The 26228-nt window shown below is 32.3% G+C and overlaps 1 protein-coding gene across 1 annotated transcript in view; it reads right to left on the reverse strand.

Annotated features, from left to right (window-relative positions):
* Nucleotides 1–2735: 2735 nt before the first annotated feature.
* Nucleotides 2736–26228, reverse strand: part of LOC132731019 (uncharacterized) — a 47045-nt gene continuing 23552 nt past the window's right edge. Inside the window, exons 4-11 of the mRNA XM_060717119.1 lie at nucleotides 24090–24411; nucleotides 23513–23630; nucleotides 18588–18656; nucleotides 18043–18105; nucleotides 17063–17128; nucleotides 8119–8181; nucleotides 7131–7199; nucleotides 2736–6938 (exon numbers count right to left, since the gene is read on the reverse strand). Coding sequence (XP_060573102.1) covers nucleotides 6857–6938; nucleotides 7131–7199; nucleotides 8119–8181; nucleotides 17063–17128; nucleotides 18043–18105; nucleotides 18588–18656; nucleotides 23513–23630; nucleotides 24090–24411 — 852 coding nt within the window. The 3' untranslated portion in view covers nucleotides 2736–6856. The remainder of the gene's footprint in view (nucleotides 6939–7130; nucleotides 7200–8118; nucleotides 8182–17062; nucleotides 17129–18042; nucleotides 18106–18587; nucleotides 18657–23512; nucleotides 23631–24089; nucleotides 24412–26228) is intronic.

Genomic DNA, 26228 nt, shown 5'->3' on the forward strand with positions numbered 1-26228 from the left:
TCTATTTTGACCGAGATTTACTAGTGACCGGCGAATAGTATCACACGTTTATTGTCCGGTCTCTCCCAGTTTTGGAGTAGATGTTTGATATCGTTACGAACAGAACAAATATTTTACAGATAAATAAGCTTTTTTCCAAAATGAATGTTTGTCACTTAGTTTGGTTACAATAATTAATAAACATGGATCAACACTCAAATTTATTGATTTTATTATACATGTACATAAACATACAATTCGATAAAAAACCAAACAACAACAACAATAGCATATTTATCTGTATGAGATAAAAAAAACACATTAAATATGTTCAATAATTGAGAAAAAAGGTACATTTTTATGGTATTAATATGACACTATCAACTTTGAAACATTTTATTTAATTTGTTATTCGTGTTTAGTAAAGATGCCGAGGAATTATTCAAAGTTACAAATTAGATTTTATGAATTATTCAATTGATTGATACTTTAGAAAATGATAAAAAATACAAATGTACATGTACATGGTTTAAGAATAAACAATATTATATATTGAATGATTAACCATAATTTACTGACTTTTTCCAGTTAAGTTTTGACTTATAATCGTCGGTCAATATGACAATTGAATTCTTAAAATTTATTTAACTATTTTATTAAAAAAAAGAGAAGTGGACGTAAAAACTTAGTATTAAAATAGCACATAAAACACAAAAAAGAGAGGTTAAACAATATTCATATAGTCTGTATTTTTTATATTAAAATAGATATTACAATTATTGTATAATAAACAATTATGCTCAACATGATCAACATGGTAATATTAACCAGTGTCATATTTTTTACTAAGTGTGAACAGATACCTCAAGAGGGGGTCTTCGCTAATAGCGATAACATAATAAGGGACAATTACACAAGTGTGGTGTTGATCATGCGTTACACATATGGATTACAAATGATTGTATACATGTATATCCGTTGCTATTAATAATCACGATCATAAAGAAATAACAAGTAATATTCTAATCTCTAGCATGCCAATCAAAGTTCATAATGAACAATGTCTTTCGTCCGTTCATTCTGGTAAAAAACAATTAACCATTGAAAAGTTTATAAAGTTTATATGTCTACTAGTTCATCTTCACTTTCTGCATTTCTTGCTTGGACGCCCTTTGATGCTTTGCATCAATGCTTTTCTTGTATTTTCCTGTAAAAACAATTCTAGATCTTCTACAAATAGAGAAAAAAGTACTGGAGACATTATCTCCCTTGTCTTAAGCCTATAGCATACTCAAAATACGAGGAATAATCGTTACATGACCTAACACAAGATTAAACTTTAGTATACATGTCCCTTATAATTCTTTATAATTTACATTGTACTCCTAAGTTATACAATATCATCCACAATGCAATTCTATATATAGTATCAAAACATTTTTTTTTAAATCAACAAATACACAATATAATCTTTTATTTTCATTTAGATAATGTTGCACTATATTTAACAGTATAAATAAAGCATCTACAGTTGATTAACCCTTTCTAAATCCAAACTGTGCATCAGATATAACCTTATTATTTTCACAAAAGGACGTGATACGTTTATTTAAGATTATAGTGAATATTTTAGAAAAGCAACTAACTAGTGTAATACCCCTATAATTGATAACATCCTTCTTATCACCTTTCTTATGTAATGGTACAATAACACCTTTCATCCGTTTATCCGGAAAATATCTAGAATCTAAAATTGCATTCAAAACATCACAAATATGCGACCCTAAAATATCAACACTTTCAATCAAATATTCATTCAAAATAAAATCACTACCAAATGCTTTTCCCCTTTTAAGTTCTTTAACAGCGCTATAAATTTCTTGAACAGTTATTGTTTTATCTAATTCTTCAAATCTACAATCCATATTATTAAAATCATGAATAGTACAAAAATTTTCTGCGTCAGGATTTCTATCTCGTGTTTCATCACTTCCTAGCGATGCGAAATATTAACTAAATTCTTCAATTGATATGTCGTGTGTAAATTTAATTTTGCGTTTAAAATAATTCCAATAACTTAAGGTTTAGCGTGAAATAAATTTCCAATATTATTCATTTTCTTTTGTTAAAAAATATACTTCTTTTTTCTGCACAAATCTTTGTAGATCTTTTTCAAATGACAACAAATTTTCCTACTCTGCTGTTAAAAATGCGTAAACCTTCTACATATCTCTTTCTTGACCTTGAGCATTCGACATCAAACTAGTCGGCCTTTTTTATGACAGACTGGTCAGAAAAAAACGACTCACTATTATATACATATGATTTAGAAAACAATGGATCTGTTACCTCATGTAATACATCAGTAAAATTATTCATAGCATTATTAACAGAATCCCTACTATTTTTATCAATATTAATTGTTAAACAATTGAAATATGGTAATCTTGAAATAAGCTGTGACCTAAATATACTCTTGTATTTTTCGTCCCATTTATACCTGTCCTCATTTTTAACCTTAATCTCATCCATGCGTTTCTTACACCTCAATGTAAACAACACCCCCGCATGGTCACTAAATTCATTGAATGAATTAATAGTAAAATTGCATAATTTGTTAAAGTTACATTCTTTTGTTAGCATATAATCAATAACGGACGCCCCATTTGTATTTATATTTATTATTTTCAACATGCAAGCATTGTCATTACGTTTACCTGTCCCTTCAATTATGAATAAAGTCAAGTCAAGTCAAGTCAAGTCAAAGTATTTATTAGCATAAACATATATACATGTTTTTCGCCACACATAATTGGCGGTTATATTAACAAAAGTAATATAATATTGAAAAGTATGAAAATATATAATTCATGTTTCATGTTCATGTTTTAACTAAAGATGGGCAGTTTTAAGTACACATAAACATATACAATACAAGACATGTCATATTTAACATATCTAATAATATACAGCATAAATATGAAAAAAAGTTTAAAGAAATACATATTTCATTATACAACAACACTCTCGTTTCTCTTCTTTAAAGCCAGATAGACAAATTTTGCAAGTTTTATTATAACAGATCTTTTGGTTGTTGACATAAGCTTATTGAATTTATTCATATTAGGCCATGTGTAATAATAATTATCTAAAAGAGTTAAACGTAATTCTCTATAAAAAGGACATATTAACAAAAAATGATACTCTGATTCAACTTGATTCATAGCTGAGTCAGGCATATTTTTAATTTTATACCAAAACTCAATTATTCTAATTTTACGTACTACATATAAAGGAAATACACCAAATTCTCAATAAACTGCAGTACTGCATGTTTGTTGTTTAACACCAAGTATTTGTTTTAGAAACTTTAAGTATACACGTTCTATGTCCGGAGATTTATGGAAACCCCATATTTCAGATCCGTAACATAAAATTGGTAATACCATTGAATTAAAGAGTTTTAATTTATCTTCAATATCTAAATTAACATTATCAAAAAGTGAGTTCAAAGAATAAAGAGCCTTTAAAGCTTGGACAGACAATGATTTTTGAGCTTGAAAAAAAACTTCCATTAGATGATAGCGTTACTCCTAAATAAGTAAATGTTTTAACTTGTTTTAAAATTTTATTGTCATACTTAAGCGATATATTTGAAGGTCTATTACCTTGTCTAAAAACCATTACAACTGTTTTATCTGAATTAACTTCAATACCCCATTTCCTACAATAATTATACAATTTATTAAGTAGAATTTGTAAACCTTGTTCAGAGTAAGAAAATAAAGCAGTATCATCTGCAAACAACAACAAATAAATTTGTAATTCCTCAATGGTAAAAACATCTATACTATCGTCAGCTAAGTGATCTTGCATATCATTAATATACATAATAAACAAAAAGGGAGATAATGGCTCCCCTTGCTTCAAGCCCATGTAACTATCAAAAAAGTCAATTAGTGAGCCATTATTACGTACACATAATTTCACACCCTCATACATGCTTCTTAGAATTTTTAACATTTTACCTGAGACACCAGTGTCAATTAATTTGAACCAAATACCATTTCTATATGTTAAATCAAATGCCTTGCGAAAATCTACAAATGCAGTATACAATTTCTTTTTATCACGTTTAATTATCTTATCAATAATAAAATTTAGTACAAATATGCAGTCAATAGTACTTCTACTATTCCTAAATCCATAATGATTATCTGTTAATAAATTATTGACCTCTGACCATTTTCGAAGTCTATTATCTAGGATTACTGAGAAAAATTTTGAAAAAATACTTGTAAGCGCAATACCCCTATAATTATTTACTTCACCGGGATCCCCTTTTTTCAGGACAGGTACAATAATTGCTTTATTCGATGAGGTTGGATAAGATCCACTTGTGAAAATATGATTAAAAATTTTACTTAAAATTGCAGATAATAAATCATTACATTCAATAAATATTTCTGGTAAAAGTAAGTCATAACCACCACTTTTATTCCTATTTAGCGAAGAAATAGCGTTAGATACCTCCTCTATTGTAATTTCTTTATCTAGCATATCAACTTGTTGTAATATAACATTATCACTATTAATTCACTGTTCAACATCATCATTTGAAAATACATTTTGGCTATTAAATAAATTCTTAAAATGGTTAAAAAAACGTTTCACTCGACACTTTACAATCGGGACTTTTCTTTTTAAACTTTTTTATTTCCTTCCAAAACAATTTCGGAGAAGTTTTTGATAAATTATGCATTTTATTCTTTTGAGCTAAATGATATTTTGTCTTTGCTCTCCTCTTAGCTAATCTATACAATCGTCTATTATAAATCAAATTTTCTCTATTAAGTGCAATTAAGTGCATTATGAATAAAACAAGATATGTTTGTAAAACATGTATGCCCCCTATCGGCAGCCATTTAGTCATGTGATCAGTTAATTATGACTGACTTTTGACTTAGTGACCAAACAATCTATCAGGGTTAATTACTGGTCATGACTATTCACTAGGTAATTGTGACCGAATAGGTTGCATGCAGCAATTTTTGACAAAGTTATTTCAAATCTTACTAAGTAATATATGCATAAATTTTATAATTTATGTAGGCCTCATTAATGACAGCCAAGTTGTTAAATTACTTAAGACCTTAAAATGTGATTACCAAAAGGATTGTTAGTTTAATAAAAAAATATCAACCAAGGCAACTTGGGTTGTTGAGTTATTTGTCAGAAACAGTCTTTACATACAAGTTCAATATGACATTGACCTTTGACCCTAAATCAATAGGGGAAATCTACTGGCCAAGATCAATGCACCTGTGAAGTTTGAAGGTAAAGGGCCCATGAGTTGGGATATTGATCCAAAAGCGTTGTTACCTATAAGGTCAATATGATCTTGACCTCTGACCCCTTAACGCCAAACAATCCATTGAGGTCATCTTCTGACCAAAAGCAATGCATCTTTAAAGCTTGAAGGTCAAATTTCCATGGGTTGTTCAGTTATTGATAGAAACCATTTTGAAATACAAGGTCAATGCAACCTTGACCTTTGTTTCCCTGACCCCAGAATTATTAAGGGTCATCTCCTGGCCAAGACCAATGCATCTACAAAGTCTGAAGGCCGACAGCCCATAAATCTGAATAGTAGCAAGCTCTGTTTTAATCGATATTTACAAAAATAAAGATCTAACAATTCAAGATAGTTGCCACTTCTAACAAAGAAAAGATATTAATTAATCTAAATTAATTCTGTAAAGAGTTATCAAAATTTGAAATTACATGTGTACTTACAAATTTATCAAAAATATTTCATTGAATTTAGATAATCTCCAAGGTTTGCTTAAATGCCAAAGTGCCAACATATATTCAATAATTAAGCAGCTAACCTTAAAGAGCTTTTAGAGATGTTACTTCTTCAAAAATTAGCAGCAGAATGTGAAAATTGCGTAAAGTTCCTGTATTTATGCACACTACTGGGAACAGAACTTTAGTGGAACCAGTAAAATGCAAAACCACTCTGATTGGTCAAGGAATTTTATCCAATTTTAAGGATCTTCCTAATTATCCTAAAAGATTATGATTTATGGAAAATTTTGCAGCAGCATCATTGACCATGATTATAAATAATAAAGTTTTACAAAATATTTGTAGCAATAAAACTAGTTACTAATATCAACTAAACATATATACAATAATAAATGCTAAATCAATAACATGTATCTCACTAAGTTTTAAACGCTAGTATAAGTGAACTCTACATATTGTATATAGAGAGCCTTACGCCATGATAAGTTACTGTTAAAGAATGTATCAATCAGTTCTACAAAGTTATTTAATACACATATTATCAACGTTAAACTAGTGAATGATAAGAATGAAATGTCAATAAAACAAAGCATGTTCGATATGATGAACTTAAATCTAAGTTTAAGTTTTTCTTCACAAATATATAATTATGAAGATTATATATGCTGTACTTCTTGAGTAATATTGTGCAACATTATGTAATGATTATATAACTGTTGTAAATGGCACCCAACTTTACAACAACTGCACTACTAACTTCCAACACCATCACTATGAATCTGTCATCACTGGCGCCGGTAAATAATACAAACGATGATATCTTGAATAATATCACAGAAATAATTTAACGACGTTTGCTGATAATTGACATAACCAGTTCATGATTTGAAGTTTCACAAGGACAAGCTTCGGGGCAAATATTAGCTGATCATTTTTTTTCTTTTTCTTTATTTGTATTCTTTTTATAAGTAAATGAAATTCTAATGATGTCGATCTGAGCTATTTGTAATACTTGCGTTGTTATCATTAAACATTGAAATTAATAAAGCAATACTTTGAAATCCCGTCAATGAGTATGACGACGATTTTCGAATATTTTTTTACTACGTTCCATGTCTTTTTCATTGGGTAGTAGTTTGTCTTTATTCCTGAAAGTAAGAATTATATTAAATCAATTGTATTTCTGTGGCTTAATGAAGTCAACATGAAATGTGTTGTACATGTATAATGATATTCTAAAGGCCAATAACAAGAATTTATTTAGGAAGCAGTTAAGCACGCTTTTTAAGTACTGGTAACGAAGAAGGTGGGGGAAATCAAAGCATCAATGAACAACTTACGGATTGGTGGTGGTTTCTCTTTCTTCTTCTGGTTTTCCTATTCGTGAATTGTCTTGTTCTGCAAGCAGTCTTTTGAAAAAGATATTGAGGTTTGTACAATACATATTGAAAAAACAACAACTTTAATTATGTAAGAGACCATGTAACAATTATCATTTATTAAATGTTTTTAGTCATTAACGGTATATGCTGGTACTTGTAATTATAATAAGTAACAATATCACATATACTTTGGACACATTTCTGTTATATTTGATTAAAATGCTAATAAAAATACCCCATGATTAAAAACAATATATTTACGATGTGCAACATTCATCTGTCGTATTGAAGGGGTCGTTTTAAAATAAAGTAACAATTAAAAGTGGGCTGATCTACAATAGAAACATTTTCAATAAATGTTTCAAATATTTAAAAAAGTAATAGAAATGTATTATTTGAATTATCTAATATATATATTTCTTTGAAAAAAAATGTTGACAAGAGTTCTAAGTGATATTAAGTACGAACAGAAATATAAAGAGTATTTGTCAAAATAGATAACAATAAAACAACATTTTCTTTTTTATTTTCTGTAGTTGATCGGAGAGTTAAACTGAACGACAGATATTTGTTTACATTGACAACTGTCCGTTTCATAGAAAGGGCGACAACCAAGTTTTGAGGCGATGTCTATACGCCGTATTTCCGGCATAGGCACATGGTTGCTGCGATTCATAATGTCATTATTTTAAGACCACATGACTCTTTTGGCAAAAAGGCCATTTCGGTGTTCATTGTTTGTTTTGTTTTGTTTGTTATTTATTTTGTTGTTGTTGTTGTTGTTGTTTTGTTAACTGGGCCCTTTATAATGTATTGCGCATAGGTAAAAGCGGCCTATAACAAGAGCGCTTGATTCTGTAAACACATGGTTTTGGTCCCGTTTAAACATGGGCAAAAGAGGTGAAAACAGCCGATTTTATGCTATAATGTGCATTGAAATACTTACGGTTTGGTGGAAGTATCGTGTTCGGGCGAACTCTTTTGATCCAAATCTTTTACACGTTTTTGTCTAAAAAATATATTTTAGTTATTATGTAAACATCACAATGATAAGAAGTTTGAATAATGGACCATGTTATTATCATTTATATATTGGTTTTAGTCATAAGAGATCAATACTAGTACTCCTCCTAAGTAATATTATAACCACAATATCAATTTCCAATAGACCACGGGGAGTTATTTTTACTGTTAATTCAAGTCTACCATGTGACTAAAAAATGTTTTTGTATATGTTAATGTAGATAAGGTTAAATTAAGCCAAGTTCTCTTTTTAGAATGTTTACGGTAATAATTTCCCTTTAAGGTCAAACCAAATCTATTGTGGTGTTATGTGTTCATGTTTGTCTTTGTACCTTTTGTTATGAGTGATTGAACTGGTTTTGCAAGTTGAGTGATGGATGATTGGTTTTGGTATGCAAGTTATTTTTAGAGGATTTGGTTCTGGGATAACTAATATTTCTTGGTAAACTGACCACTCCTTTCATTGCAGTCAAAGTGGAAACACATTCTTTGCATTTTCATTAAAGTTATTTCATTTATTTCTTTATAGAAATATTTGTACTCTCTATATTTATTCAACTAGATTTCTTCTATTACAAGCCCTGGTATGTATATTTTGTATATATTTATTTGTGAATTGTTTTATTGTAATTTGAATTGTTGTGTAATATTCTGTAATATGTATTTTGTTGAAATGTATTTGTCTTGTATTATATTTGTTTGTAATGTGATTCTTATACTTATTTTATTTGTTACAGGTTTTATTCTTTATTGAATAAACATATATACACATATCAAGGTGTTTATTGTTGGAAACCCCCCACTACAAATTGGCTCCCCGACGAGATTTCAGAAGACGAGCCAGGCGAGCTGTTTTTTCTGGTTGGAGGCCACCTGGGAATCCAATGGCAATCTAAGGACCAGGAAGATCACAGAGACCTCACCGCGGCAACCAAGGCAGCAGTAGAAGAGATCTACCATCCTATAGGTATACCTCCCACCCCATTTCCCACCCCCACCCCATCCATTTTTTTTATAAGAGCTCTTTCGCGCCACACATCTAGACAGAAATACATGTACATAAACTTTTATTTGTAAATAGACATCAGCTGGAAGTGCAATATCTAGGACGCGGGAGGAATTTATACATTTGGAACTCTGAACTGTGATATTTTGTGATTTTTATTTTTGTGTTTGTGGAATTTTTATAATCATGTAAGTAGATATTTTACTGTTGTTTATTTTCATTGTTTTTGGGCGGTATTTTTCATTTTTTATAAGAACTATTTTTCTTTGTTAACTTAGGTACTACTTTCGGCCCATATTCCAAATTTTGTGTGACCTGTTTCAGAAAATTTAATAACAAGGTAAATTTCTTTATATTTATACATATATTAAGTAGATTTTTGGTTTAATTCAGTTTCTTTTAAAGTAAATTTTTGATTTTCTCATTAAATAGGACTTGTCATTTGATTTATTTTATGTAAACACCGATAATGTAATTTTGTCACACAATTTCGCGATCTTTAAAATTTCTTTAGGTATTTTCGGATAAGCCATAAATTTCGTATAGTACAATAAACTTACATTTCTTTCATATTTTTGGTAGATCTTTAAAAAACAAAAAAAAAAAAACGCTACTGTTTATTTGTTATGTGTTTTTATATCTTTGTGTATATATTATTCTAGTGTGTGTAATTACAATTATAAATTTGTTTAACTGAATTGATATACATTGGTTTACATTTAGTTATCTGGGTCAATATAATAAAATTGATATAGTATAGATACACTTAATTAGATACTTAAGAAATATAGGGTCTTTCAATTATTTTGTTACTTTGAAAAAGATATTTAGAAAAATTTAAGGCTCTTGATTACTGTGTTTATTGTTTACATTGTGTATTGAATTCATATTATAATATACACTCTATTTCTTATCTTTCTTTCTGTACTTTTCTACTTAACTAACAAATTAACACCCAGAACCAATTCGCGTGAAAGAATTTTTTTGTTTGAAAGCGAGTGCTGTCGTGTGATTTATTCGGTTTGTTTTGTTTTTGGCGTTGGTTTGATTGGTAAGTCATTTGGTTGGACGGCATAGTAGTGGCAAATCATATGGTAATTGGTAATTAGTAATTGATTAAGGGTATTAATTGTTGACATTTTTTTGTTTTGGCTAAATAAATTCCTTTTTTTTTCCCAGACATTTTAATTTGAACTGCCCATTTTTTTTAAAGTATTTTACTGGTCATTCAAGTACTGGTTACATCCAGGAACTACAGTGTAATAATTATTTTATTTTTTTTGTGAGAATTGATAGGTAAGTACTGGTTACAACCAGGAAATATTTAATATATAAGTACTGGTATTTACCAGGAATTATTTGAGACATATCTGCCCAAATATAACTTGTTTATTATATGTGTAATTATTATTCTGTTTGAATATTGAAATATTTTAGTACTGGTTATCCCCATGAACATGTAATATCCAGGTAACACTTGGTGTACTGACAACTCAGTACTGAACCAAATTATTTGGTATCATTTTTTTGTTGAACAGTACTGGTTCAAACCAGGAATTTGTGAATAAGGTACTAATATTGGTACAGTTAGTACTTGGTAAAATACAGAGTTACCTTTTATTATTTTTTTTAATGGTGTATTGAATTAAAAACAATTCTGTTTATCAGGTAAATAGAAGCATTTGTACTTGTTTTTAATATTTTGTGAATACATCAATAAATTTGATTATTGAGTTTCATTTAAAATAAACTTATTGGTTTTTTCACCATAAGTTAGGTGTATTTCCCTGGTCTATTTTACCCATATTTCCGCTTCAGTGTCTTATTCTTTGAACACTTATTTTATTTTATTTTTTTATTTTCTGTTATTTATTTATTGACTTTTGTTTTCATCTATCCACTCAATCCCAGGGTCTATATTTTTCTATCCGCTCATTTTTTTCTCATTTTTTTTTAACCATGGAGTCAAGTGAGAAGAGGTACTTATTTTCAGAAGAAGAAATGATAGCCTTTTATCCCCTAAATATGACATTTCTCTTAAAAAGATAGCATCTATCTCTTACGTTCAAAGTTCACTTAAGGGTATTGAACAGCGTTTCTCTGAACAGCTACGAGGTTTGCAGTCTGGTATCGATAGGAGATTAAATATTATTTTACAAAAGGTGGATTCTCTATCATTTTCTCCACAACCTGATCCTCTTTCTCAGTGTTTTTATACTCCACCACCACCCCCACCACCACCACCACCAGTTGATACATTCAAACATCAAACACCACCTCAAGCAACATCTCATCACATATATAGCAATACCAATCGCAGTTGGCGTAACCGTGGTAAGGGTATGAATCAACAGGGTCATGTTGCTGCACAACAGGGATCTTCTGCGGTTCACCCAAACTAGGGTCCGCCTCTGTTGTTGGCCAATCAGAGGCGGTTATTGAGAAGCAATCACTTGTTAATAGAATTATTGGATGTTCCAATAAGGCCAATATTGTATTTAATGGTATTTCAGCCATAGCTCTAGTTGATACTGGCTCAATGGTTTCATCAGTATCAAACTCATTTTATTTGTCATTGTCAAATAGACCGCCACTGTTGAATTTGACAGATTTCAATATCAATTTAGACATTTCAGTTGCAAATGGGCAATCTTTAGATATTTTAGGGTACATTGAAGTTCCGATTGCTATACCGGAATTAAACCTTCAGTTGCCTGTGCCTGTATTAGTTGTCCCTGATACACAACAACATATCTTGTCCTGTGATATTGGGTACCAATGTTATCAGGCTCTGTAACTTTCATCTACTGATTCAAATTTGTCTCAAGTTTGGCCAATCAGCATTTGACAGTTTAGTTTGTAAGCCTCACACAGTCAATCTACCAATGACCATCCTATCACAGTTGCACCGTATGAGTCTATTTCTGTTAATGGTCTTGTTAGAGGTGTCTCTAGTGATACTAAACTTGTGACTGAAAACCCTGATGCAGATGTTTTATATATTGTTCGGCCACAAATAGTTTCAGTGTCCAATGAAAGCGGTTATGCAAAGGTGCCTGTACGCATCTGTAATCTGACTGCGAGGACATTGACTATTAAGCCGAAAATTCTAACATTTGTGTGGTTAATGAAGTTACAGTGCTAGACAACCTTGCTTCTTCTCATTCTGTTTCTAAATGGTGTGAATTCTACCTCTTCACAGCCAGATTTATCTTCTCTTGGTTTGAATATTGATACTGAGAATCTGTCCCCTCAGCAACTTCTGCGTGTTCGCCAAGTTTTAGGCAATTGGAATCATGTATTTTCCAAGGGATCAACTGATATTGGTTGTACTGATCTCACACGCCATAGTATTATTTTAAATGATGACCACCCTTTCAAGCAGCCTTACAGGAAATTCCCCCTGGAATGTATGAAGAGGTGAGGCAGCACCTTAAGGATATGCTTGATTGCGGTGGCATCAGGCCTAGTGACTCTCCTTTCTCTTCTAATGTTGTTCTTGTTCGGAAAAAGGATGGTTCACTTAGGTTCTGCATTGATTTTAGAATGCTTAATTCAAGAAACAAGAAAAGATGCCTATATGCTTCCTCGTTTTGACGACACACTGTAGACCTTTTAGTGGGATCTAAATTTTCTCTAAACTTGACTTACGCAGTGGTTACTGGCAAGTTGAGATGGAGGAAGATTCAAAAGCCCTATACTGCTTTTTCTGTTGGTAAACCTTGGATTTTATGAATTCAATAGCTTGCCTTTGGATTGGTTAATTCAGTGTGCTACTTTTCAAAGAGTTATGGAACGTGCCATGGGTGACCTTCTTTTTGCGTGAATGTCTTGTTTTTGTTGATGACATTTTGGTCTTTTCTGAAACTTTTGAGGAGCATATTGTTAGGCTTGAAAATGTTTTTTCAACGTTTATCTTCTCATGGTCTTAAACTTAAGGCTCTAAGTGTGTGAATTTTTCAAAAACGTCCGTTTCTTATCTAGGGCATGTTATCTCTGAGAATGGTATTTCTACTGATCCCGATAAAACTTCTGCTATTTCTTCTTTGGCCAGTTTCCTAAGAACATTGCAGAATTAAGGACATTTCTTGGAACTGCAGGTTTTTATAGGAGATTTATTAAGGATTATTCAAAGTTGGCCAAACCCCTTAATGACTTACTTGAGGGTCATGGTAATTCTCCCAAATCTAAGTCCAAGCGTTCTAGAAAGACTGCTACATGGGTATGGGGTGATGCCCAGCAATCTTCTTTTGATACTCTTAAGGAAAAACTTACTTCTCCTCCTGTTCTTGCTTTTGCTGACTTTAGTAAACCCTTTAAAGTCCATATCGACGCGAGTGGGTCTGGATTAGGGGCCGTGTTACTTCAAGAGCAGGATGGCTCAGAGCATGTCATAGCTTATGCCAGCAGAGGTTTAAGACGTAGTGAACGTAATTACCTGCTCATAAACTTGAATTTTTAGCTTTGAAATGGGCTGTCTGTGATAAGTTTCACGACTATCTTTATGGCAACCAATTTCTTGTTTCTACTGACAACAACCCTTTTAACTTATGTCCTGTCCTCTGCTAAGTTGGACGCGACAGGTCATCGTTGGATTGCTGCTTTGTCTGCCTATGATTTGAAAAATCATATATAAGTCAGGTAAACAGAATCAAGATTGTGATGGGCTATCTCGCCGACCACAACTTTTCAGCGATGCTGTCAAGGCAGTGTGCTTTGCTGCTTCTGTCTCTCTTTCTTCTGCTGAATGTTGCTCAGGAGATGAAGGTCCCTCATATGGCCAATGAGGAATCTTTTCCTTCTGAAGCTGCAGTCAGACCAGTGGTATTGGGCGGGTAGAACAGTCTAAAGACACTGATATATCTTCTGTTCTTTCCATCCTACGTTCTGGTTCTCGTCCGAGGGGGGAGGAGATGTCGAAAGACGTCAAATCTCTTCTTCGTGACTTCTCTCGTCTTCTATTAAAGATGGTGTTCTTTATCGTACCGCCACTCTGGATGGAGAAGAAGTACAACAACTTGTTATTCCTTATTCTCATAGGAATATTGCTTTACTGGTGTTCATGACAATGTTGGCCATCCCGGACGTGATAAATCTCTATGGTTAGCTCGTCAACGTTTTTATTGGCCCGGCATGGAGGCAGATTTTAATAGTCGCATTTCAGGTTGCAAAAGTTGTATTTGCAGAAAGACACCGGTAGTACCTGCTGCAGAATTGGTTCCAATCCAGACTTCAAGACCCATGCAACTTGTGTGTATGGATTTCTTTGAAGCTGGAGAAGTCCAAAGGAGGGTATGAGGACGTCTTGGTCATTACCGACCATTTTACCAGATATGCCAAGGCTATTGCCTTGCCGTAATCAAAAGGCGACTACCACACTGCTCGTACCTTATATGAACATTTTATTGTCCACTATTCTTTTCCAGAGGCAGCTGCATTCTGACCAGGGGCGGAATTTTGAAAGTCGAGTCATCAAGGAACTTTGCAAGATTGCAAATGTTCGAAAGACAAGAACCACTCCTTTTCCACCCTATGGGAAATCCATCAGCGGAACGATTTTAATCGACCTTCTCAGAATGTTAGGTACTCTGGCAGAGAGATCATAAATCTAAGTGGGCAGATTTTGTTCCTTCTCTTGTTCAGGCTTTATAACGCCACCAAGAAACTCTTCTACAGGTTTTTTCTCCTCACTTTCTTATGTTTTGGAGGGCATCCCCGTCTTTCTGTTTGATGCCTATCTGGTACTTTTCCTTCTAACTCTGAACATCTTTCTCCTACTACTTATTGTTTCTCGTTTGAAGGAACGCCTTCAATATGCTTATCGGTTTAGCTGGTGATGTTGCCAAGAAGCGGGCTGATCAAAACAAGAAGCAAATAGACCGTAGAGGTTTTCGCGAGAACAAATTGGTTATAGGCGATAATTTGTTTTGGTCCGAAAAGTCAATCTTCAAGGCCGACAGAAGCTGGCAGATAAGTGGAGAAGGATCCCTTTGTTATCATTGACATACCATTTCCTGACCAACCTGTATATAAAAGTACAACTTGAGTCTCGAAAAGGTCCTGTCAGAACCCTTCACAGAAATATGCTTCTTCCATTTATTTCTATTCCTGAAGAAGATACAGATTTACCTGTTGAATCTTAAGCCTAAAACCAAAACCTAGACGTGTTCCTATACAGAAAGAGTATGATGCTGATTCTAAGCTCTTCTGAAATCATCATCTGGTGTATACATCATACCACAGAGGAGATTTCCAGTTACTCGCAGTCGCAATACTCGTGTTGATTATGGACATTCTTCTGATGCTCCTTCTATTTCTATCCCTTCATTTGTTCCCAGGATTCACCCCAATCCTGCGACGTATTCCCCAGACAATGTCCCAGTTACTCCAGTGAGTGTACCAGTTACTCAGTAAGTATTCCAGTTACTCCAGTAAGTTGTTCCAGTTTACTCCGGTAATATCCAGTTACTCCAGTAAATGTTCCAGTTACTCCAGTAAGTGTTCCAGTTACCTCCAGTAAGTGTACCAGTTATTCCAGTGAGGTAGACCAAGTACTCCAGTGACTATTCCAGTCATTCCAGTACATACGCCCGTTTCATCTTCACGCCCTATTCCACGCCCTTGACGTGTGATACATCCACCAGATAGGTATGGAGAATGGGTTTAAGTGTTTGTATAATGTTGTAAATCATTTTTTATGCAGTCCTTTTTAAATTTTCATATAGGTCCTATCTAATGGAGGTATATACTTTGTATTTTTATTTTCAAGTAGAATTGACAACTCTACTGTATTGCATTATTTCTTTATATTTTACTGTTTAACTATTGCAAAATAGTTTATAGGAGGCAGTATATCTTAAATAATATGATATATTTTATGTCGTCATATGAATATACAGTGAATTGCATTTTGTTTTTCGAATTGATCATAATGTTATTTTTTTTCATAAAATCCAGGTTCATTAATAATTGTTTAAGAAAATGCCGGTGTCATTTTTTTAACTAGGGGGGAGTGTGTAGATAAGTTAAATTAAAGCCAAGTTCTCTTTTTAAGAATGTTTACGGTAATAATTTCCCTTTAAGGCCAAACCAAATCTATTGTGGTGTTATGTGTTCATGTTTGTCTTTGTACCTTTTGTTATGAGTGATTGAACTGGTTTTTGCAAGTTGAGTGATGGATGATTGGTTTTGGTATGCAAGTTATTTTTTAGAGGATTTGGTTTCTGGGATAACTAATATTTCTTGGTAACTGACCACTCCTTTCATTGCAGTCAAAGTGGAAACACATTCTTTGCATTTTCATTAAAGTTATTTCATTTATTTCTTTATAGAAATATTTGTACTCTCTATATTTATTCAACTAGATTTCTTCTATTACAAGCCTGGTATGTATATTTGTATATATTTATTTGTGAAATTGTTTTTATTGTAATTTGAATTGTTGTGTAATATTCTGTAATATGTATTTTGTGAAATGTATTTGTCTTGTATTATATTTGTTTGTAATGTGATTCTTATACTTATTTTATTTGTTACAGGTTTTATTCTTTATTGAATAAACATATATACACATATCAAGGTGTTTATTGTTGGAAACCCCCCACTACATTAATTTCCCATAGGCCACTGGGGGTTATTAATATTGTTAATGCAAGTGTGCCACGTGACTAAGACATTTGCGAAATGCATTTTTCCAACTGATGTGATCGGTTTCAAATAAACTAACTGTTTGAAGTATTGAGGAGACAAAAGGAACAAGAAAAAGAACAAGACATCATTTGCTAGGAAGGAGTTTAGCACGCTTTTTAAGTATTGGTAACAAAGAAGGTGAGGCAAATTAAAGCATCAATGAACAACTTACGGATTGGTGGTGGTTTCTTTTTCTTCTTCTGGTTTTATTCGTGAATAAACTTGTTGTGCAAGCAGTCTTTTGAAAACGATATATTGAGATTTGTAAAATACATAATTATTGAAAAAGGAAAATTATGTAAGAGACCATGTTACAATTATCATTTATTAAATGTTCTTAGTCTTTAACGGTATATGCTGGTACTTGTAATTATAATAAGTAACCATATCACACATACTTTGGACAAGTTACTGTTTTATTTGAATAGAATGCTTAATTAAATACCCCATGATTAAAAACAATATATTTACGATGTGCAACATTCATCTGCCGTATTAAAGTAGTCGTTTTTAAATAAAGTTACAATTAAAAGTGGGCTGATCTACAATAGTAACATTTTTCATAAATGTTTCAAATATTTATAAAAGTAATAGAAATGTATTATTTAAATTATCTAATATAAATTTCTTTGAAAAAAAAAACGTTGATAAGAGTTCTAAGTGATATTAAGTATGAACAGAAATATAAAGAGCATTTGTCAAAATAGATAACAATAAAACAACATTTTCTCTTTTATTTTCTGTAATCATGTTTTATTAGTTAATCGGAGAGTTAAACTGAATGACAGATATTCCGTTTCATAGAAAGGGTGACAACCAAAATTAGAGGCGATGTCTATATGCCGTATTTCCGGCATATGCACTTGGTTGCTGCGATTCATAATGTCATTATATCAAGACAGCATGACTCTTTTGGCAAATAGGCCAAATCGGCGCCCATTTATGTTTTGCTTTGTTTGTTTGTTATTTGTTATTTATTTATTTTGTTGTTGTTGTTAACCGGGCCCTTTATAATGTATTGCGCATAGGTAAAAGCGGTCTATAACAAGAGCGCGTGATTCTGTTAACACATGGTTTTGGTCTCGTTTAATCACGGGCAAAAGAGGTGAAAATAGCTGATTTTTATGCTATAATGTGCATTGAAATACTTACGGGTTGGTGGAAGTATCGTGTTCGGGCGAACTCTTTTGATCCAAATCTTTTACACGTTTTTGTCTAAAAAATATATTTTAGTTATTATGTAAAAATAATAATGATAAGAAGTTTGAATAACAGACCATGTTATTATCATTTATTTATTGGTTTAAGTCATAAGAGATTAATACTAGTACTCCAACTATGTTATATTATTACCAAAATATCAATTTCCAATAGGCCACGGGGAGTTATTTTTACTGTTAATTCAAGTCTACCATGTGATTAAAATTTTGTATTTTTTTGTAATGTTAATTTCCCATAGGTCACTGGGGGTTATTAATATTGTTAATGCATGTGTGCCACTTGACTAAGACATTTGCCAAATGCATTTTTCCAACTGATGTGATCGGTTTCAAATAAACTAACAGTTTGATGTATTGAGGAGACAAAAGGAACAAGAAAAAGAACAAGACATCATTTGCTAGGAAGCAGTTTAGCACGCTTTTTAAGTATTGGTAACAAAAAGGTTGGGGCAATTAAAGCATCAATGAACAACTTACGGATCGGTGGTGGTTTCTCTTTCTTCTTCTGATTTTCCTATTCGTGAATTGTCTTGTTGTGCAAGCAGTCTTTTGAAAAAGATATATTGAGGTTTGTACAATACATAATTATTGGGGAAAAAAAATAATTATGTAAGAGACCATGTTACAATTATCATTTATTAAATGTTCTTAGCCTTTAACGGTATATGCTGGTATAAGTAACAATATCACACATACTTTGGACAAGTAACTGTTTTATTTGAATAAAATACTAAATTAAAATATCCTATGATTAAAAACAGTGGTCGTGTTACAATTTAAAATGGGCTGGTCTACAATAGAAACATTTACCATAAATGCTTCAGATATTGATAAAAGTAATAGAAATGTGTTATTTGAATTATCTTATAAATATTTCTTTAAAACATGAGTTCTAAGTTATATTAAGTATGAAAAGTTATATGACGAGAAATAATATTTTTCTAGGACAATATATTATGTACATGTTTATACATCTACATGTATTTCTATATAAAATCGGATCATGTTTCTCACATGTTCAAAAAACATCAATAGGTCATTCTTTCACATACAATACTAAACATCATTTACATGATTGTCTATGTTATTACAAACCTTCCATTTCAGACCAATTTGCTTAAATATATTTAAAAAAAGGTCAGTGCATTAGTTTAGCACTTACTGTTTTACAATTGACAATGAGTATAGGTACATAAAATACTTACGGTTTGGTTGAAGTAATTCTTGTTTTGTTTAAAATCTTTTGTGCGTATTGTTCTCTAAGTTTTAGCCTGAAAAGGTATACTTTAGTAAAGTAAAATTCATAATGATACTAAGTAAAGAGACCATGTTATTATCATTAATTTATTTGTTTAAGCCCTTGTTAAACATAGCATTTCCCCAGATTCATGCTAATTACCATAAACAGTTTGAAAATATATTCAAATAATTTTATAAGATTCTCTAAAAGCAAACATCTCTTTTGCTAGAGGTTTTGACCTTTAGACAAACTCCCAGCTATTGGATCTTTCTTTAAAAAAAAATGCGTAACATGTACGCACATCATGTCTCTTATATTCCTGAATATATAAATATTCGTAATGGCAAGGAAAAAGTGATATTGTTAACTATAAACGAAAGCCGGTATAACAAATAAATCTTTATCTGATATCACAAAGTTTATATGTGTATCTGAAAACATTTACTGGGGTTGCTATTGCTAAGGGAAAACAATAGTTATTACAGAAGTCATTTGCTATATAAAATCAGTGCTTTCCTTTGAAGTCACTTCAATGGCAAACTCGTTGCTATTGAAAGTTAATGATTGCTATAGATGTCACTGATTCTTAAGTAAAAAGTCAAAGTTTGCCATGGAAGTCACTAGTTGCTATGGGAATTTACAGTTTGTTATGATAAGTAAATGGCTGCTTTGAAGTCACTTGTGGCTATAGAAAGCATTTTGTTGCTATGGGAATTACGGTTGCTATGGAAATTCAATGATGTTAATGAAACATAAATGGTTGCTATGGAAAGTAAATGGTTGCTATGATAGTCGTTAATTACAATGTGCAGTCACTGTTTGCTATGAAAGTCTATGGTTGCTGTAGAAAATCATCGGTTGCTATGGAAATTAAGTGTTTGCTATGTGGAAGTCATTGGTTGCCTTCGAAAGTCAATGGTAGCTTTGGAAAGTTAGTGGTTGCTATGACAAGTCAATGGTTGCTGTATAACGTCATCGGTTGTTATGGAAGTCTATGGTTGCTGTGAATATTTAGTGGTTGCTATTGAAGTCAATGGTTACTATGGAAAGTCAATGGTTGCAATATTAGTCACTGGTTGTACCGGAAAGTCATTGGTTGCAATGGAAATCAATGGTTGCAATCGAAAGTCACTGGTTTTATTATTGGTCTTCGGTTGATATGGAAAGTCAAGGTTGCTATGAAAAGGCACTGATTACTATGGAAAGTCAATAATTGATATGGAACGTTAATAGTGGCTATGTCAAATTAATGGTGTTATTAAGTGAATGGTTGCTATATAAAACACTGGTTTTATGAAAATTCAATGGTTACAATATTACTATATAAGTCAATGGTTGCTATGAAAAATAAATGGTTATTATTGAAAGGTGTTGGTAGCTATGGAATGCTACTAGTTGCTAAAGAGGTCTTTGGTTGCTTTTGACGACAGCCAATGGTTTCTATGTAATTCATGGTTGCCATGGAAAGCCACTGGTTGCTATGGAAATCAGTAGTTGCTATGTAAAGTTACTGGTGGCTATGGAAATTCATGGTTGCTATGGCAAGTCACTTGAATTTAGGGATAGCTATGAGGTGCTTTAAGTGTCTATGGTTTCAACAGAAAGTCAGTGATTGTTATGGAAAGTCAGTGGTTGCTATCGAAATCACTGGTTACAATATTAGTCACCGGTTGATATGGAAAGTCAATGGTTGTTATGAGAAGGCACTGATTGCTATGGAAAGTCAATGACTGGTATGGAACTTTAATTGTTGCTTTGGCAAGTCAATGGTGTTATAAAGTAAATGGTTGCTATAGCAATTATTGGTTGCTATAGAAAGTCAATGCTTGCATTATTTATCAATGATTGCTATAGAAAATCAATAGTCTATGGTTGCCTTGGACAACCACTGATTGCTATGTAATTCACTGGTTGCTATGGAGAGTCACTGGATGCTATCGAAGTCAGTAAATGCAATGGTATGTACTGTTTGAAATGGGAAGTCAATGGTTGCTATCGAAAGTCACCGGTTACAATATTGGTCACCAGTTGATTTGGAAAGTCAATGGTTGCAATGAGAAGGCACTGATTGCTATGGAAAGTCAATGATTGCTAAATGACGTCAATTGTTCCTATGGCAAGTCAATGGTGCTATAAAGTAAATGGTTGTCATTGAAATATATTGGTTGCTATGGAATGTTATTGGTTGCTAAAGAGGTATACGGTTGACTTAGACAGCCAGTGACTGTTATGTAATACACTGGTTGCTATGGAAAGTCATTGGTTGCTATGGAAGTCAGTAGTTGCTATGGAAAGTTACTGGTTGTTGCAGTTTTCAGAAAGGAAAATTTTAAGGTATTTACTAAATAAGGAAAAGACATGGCCCCCTTGGGCGGGGGCAATTGTGACCCAAAGACTATCATTTGAACAAACTTAGAGAGGTCTACTAGATAAAGTTTCATGTCAAAAACCTAAACTTTAGCTATTTTAGTTTTGTAAAAGAAATTCTTTTGAAATTTTTACTATATACATAAACTGAAAATCTATATTAATAATATCTGTCATATGTTGCGGTACGGATCGGAATATCCGTCCCGAGGAGACCCGCCCATTGGGTGGTAACGAGGCTTGCCGAGTTACCGCCCATGGGCGGGTTACCGAGGGACGGATATTCCGATCCGAAGCGCAAACATATGTCAGATATTTTTTCTTGCATATTCTACCATATTCCATTATATTTTAAGTTCTTTATCTTTATTTTCAATGGAATTTTATATCATTACAACCGTAACAACTTTCTTTCAACAGCGTATGAAATTAAAACTTATTTATAACGGTAAAATGATGTCATCCTAAGCGTGCCATTGTACAGCACGCAACTCATCTGGCACCCCACATGCCAGATGAAATTTCCGGCATACGTAAAACTAACGGAAACGCCAGTCCGACATGCAAGAATGCTCTATAAGGGTAGGGCCAATTACTCAAAAGCAATAATTTGAACAATTTTTGTAGAGGTCCGCCAGACAATGTTTCATAACAATTATCTCAGGTAAAGCATCTTTAGAATAATATAAGATTTTTTGTTTTTACTATAAACATAAAAAAGACAATCGAAGACTGCTGGTGCGTGGCAAATTTTTATTAAAAACTGATTTGAACAAATTTAGTAGAGGTCTACTAGATACTGTTTCAAGTAAGAAAAACTAAGCTTAACCTTTGCAGTTCTGGAAAAGAAATTCATCTTAAATTTTTACTATATACATATAAGGCAAATCTATGTTCCAATTTGACCCAAGGGCTTTTGTTGTTTTGTTTTGTTTTTTTAGGGGGGGGGGTTACTATATGCATATCAGGAAATCAATTGGCCGGGGCCAATTTTTACCCAAGTGCTAAGTTTAAACAAACTTAGTAGACTTCAACTAGATACTTTTTCATGTTGAAAAGCTAAACTTTAGCTATTTTAGTATAGAGAAGATTTTTTGAAGTTTGTTCTATATACATATAAGAAAAATCTATGTTCCGTTGGGCCGGGGCCAATTTTGATTCATGGGATATAATTTGAACCATTTTTGGAGAGATCCTCCAGACAATTTTTCATACAAACTATCTCTGCTAAAGTGTTTTTAGTACAACAGAAGTTTCTTATTTTTGTTGTCATGGTTACCAAATTTCTTCATAGAATCGAATTATTTGAACAGCTTTGGAAGCGTTTCTCTCAACAAACAATCTTTAGAAGTTTGGTTGAAATTGGAAATGTTGTTGTTAAGGAGATGTTTTTATGATTACTATATAATCTATATAACTAATACACACATACACAGATAAACCACTATATGCCACCGCATCGCAGATACTACGGTGGCATAACAACACATCTTCATTATATTGAAAGATTATGTCAGTGTCTAATATTGTCACATTTAAAGGTCCACTATACCGTAGAATTGCTTGTATTTTTTATTTCTCAAAAGCTTGTTATGTTTGTTGTCCTGTTGTTTCCAAGAAGTTACTCATTGGTCAACTACCTGGACCATCTTTTGCTTCTGTTGCCTTTTGGTAATAAATATAGCCAAAGTGGTTTAGTATTTTGTATGGAAGTCAAAATACTACTTTTTACATTTTGATCATTTTTCTAGTTTATCATAATTAAAAAAATAAAAATTTAAGCTTATAAACTCACTTGATATTTGCTCGTTGTTTCAGCACCAAATTTACCGAAACCAGAATAATTAATACAAGTGAACCAGCAGTAACAATTAGTCCAATTATTGACACAATGTCGAGCATCCGTTCATTATCTGCAAATTAAACTTATTAAATGTATCTTATATTGTAAGGACACGCCCATGTTAAGATTTAATATAGGCAAGACAAGTTAATTAGTGAAAATTCCTCAGGAATGACTGGATAAAGCAGCAGTCCTTCTGTAAAGCAGACAAAATCTATCTCCCTAAAATGAGATAAGTTAAGTCGAATTCTACTGAAATAATAGTATAGTCAGAGTCCTACAAGTCGAACGAAAAGAGCATATAACAAGACATGAGATAAAAAGCTAAGAAAATAAGCGCATTTGATATACAGACATTTCTTAACCAAATTAGATATCGGTTCTGAAATCCCTATTTACATATATAGTTGTCTATTGTGCTGATTTAAAAAAAGTAATTGAGGAAATAAACACCGCTTCTATTTCAATGGTAAAATAGAAAAACGCATTGAACTGTTGATCATTATTATGCCCTATCACATAAAAATACAGTAATAAGTGAATTTCGAAATTAAGCATTTTATTAAGTAAATGAGCAGCTTTTGAGTTACAAAATTATGACTATAAGTAAAACAAATTCTACCATGTTCTTCAAAACTGTACTTGTAAGCAGTATTGCATGACTCTTTGCTTTCATTCCCATATACCGCTAAAACTTTCAGAAAATATTTCCCATTGTCACTAGATTTGGCAGAAATCATCTCTGTATACTGTACTTGCTGATCATACCCGCAATCAGAATCATTCGAACACCTTCTTGTATAATTGTCATGAATTGTTGGTGTTATTTCCTCCTCAATGCCACTGCTAACCTACATAATGTGTAATAAATCACCTTTACTTTTTAACTCAATTGACAGAAATCATGATCACATATAGAAAAATATCATTATTTCGACCATTCTTATTTTTTTCATTTATGATCGTATATAAATCGGTGAGAGGAGATGAATTAGAGCATTTCAATGGGTAAAAAGGGGGGCTTTTAGCATAAAGTCATTCTATACGATATTTAATGTAATGTCAATGAAATTTATTTCAGTCTATATATTAGATACATAGCGGACCTTAAATGACAACCACCAGACAGACTGATGTTCTGATGACAATATCTACAATACAGGGTTATTCCTTTGAACTTCATTCGATATATATTAACCCTACAACAAATTGTATAAAACATATACAGGTAGCTTCTCATCCCAACCCTAACCTCTTAAAATGTGAAATCTTACAAACGTGGTGTATGGCGACATGTGTAGGGATCACTTCTCCGTCGTCTGTCTGTCAGTCAGTAAGTCCATTCCAAAACTAGTTTGGCTACTCATAAGAAACTACTAGTGCAATTTCATCCAAACATTACAGGAATATTCAGCACCATGTTTATTAATGAACATCGTCGGCGATTTTTAGTTCTATGATTTTTGTCAGAGTTATGACCTATTAATGATTTTAATTTTGATCAGTAATGTAACAGGAATGAAACTTTACATTACTGATAGGTAGCTCAAGTACGGGTTTTCTTGTTGAATGATTTTGGCTGAGTTACGGCCCTTTACTAAAGGCGTTTTCGCCTGTTTATGTTTTGTGTTGCCGGCAACACAGTAGCTGATACATGAAATAAAGTAACCACGACTGAGAAGGGTCACTTCTTTGTCGTAAGTTCATCCGTCAGTATCTTTGTCTGTATGTCTGTCTGTCCGTCTACTCCTCAAAAACAATTTTATCCAAATTATACTGGAATGATCAGCACTAAATCTAGTTGTGCATATCTCCGGCATATTTCAGTTCTATATTTTTGTCAGAGTTATGGTCCCTTATTTTATTCATTCATTTTTTTATACATTTTGCCCAGACTTCTTCTCTTATACCATCAATGCAATCCATGAGTGAAACATTACAGGACTGATAGATAACTCAAGTACTTGAGCATAATTAATATGTTTTCCATTTGAATAATGAATGGCTCATTGTAAATGTTGTATTTATTATGTTACAACGTCAAAGTTATGTTTCTATAGATAAGATTTATCACCTTTGTTTAGTACAACGCCATATATTACCAATACATTAAGTTTAGCAAAATTTAACTTGATTCAAATTGCTACGATGCCTCTGGCCTGTATGTCTAGGCTACACATTTATATTTAAAAGGGCATCAAATAAAAAGAAAAATTAAATATATATTTCTAAACATATCAGTGAAATTTTCAATGTCATTTCTAGTTGGACTCCGCCATCATTTATATCACTCTATGATAATCGACGATATTCCGAGCAAGTTTATGGCTTAAGAATTATCGTCGAGGTGATCCAATTTGAAAACGAAAGCTGTGCATGAAATACCGAATGACACGTTTTAAACGAAATATGTAAAATTAAAGATGAACAACATTCTTTATTTGACTTCCTCCTCCATTGGTTTTGCCTACATTCATATTTATATAATTCTTTACTTTGATTGAAGTTTAATACAGATTATATCATTTGTAAATGCTTTAAATTTAGGAAAAACATCATGTAAGAATTGCAAAATCGTTCAATTTGTTAAAACTGAGATTTGATATTGTTTTTTCTCGTCAACTTATGATTTTTTATTGTTTCAGAACTCACGTATAAATGTGAAACG

Source organism: Ruditapes philippinarum, unplaced genomic scaffold (assembly GCF_026571515.1).
Source record: "Ruditapes philippinarum isolate M1 unplaced genomic scaffold, ASM2657151v2 ctg2919_1_1_1_1, whole genome shotgun sequence".
In the NCBI taxonomy this organism is placed as follows: domain Eukaryota; kingdom Metazoa; phylum Mollusca; class Bivalvia; order Venerida; family Veneridae; genus Ruditapes; species Ruditapes philippinarum.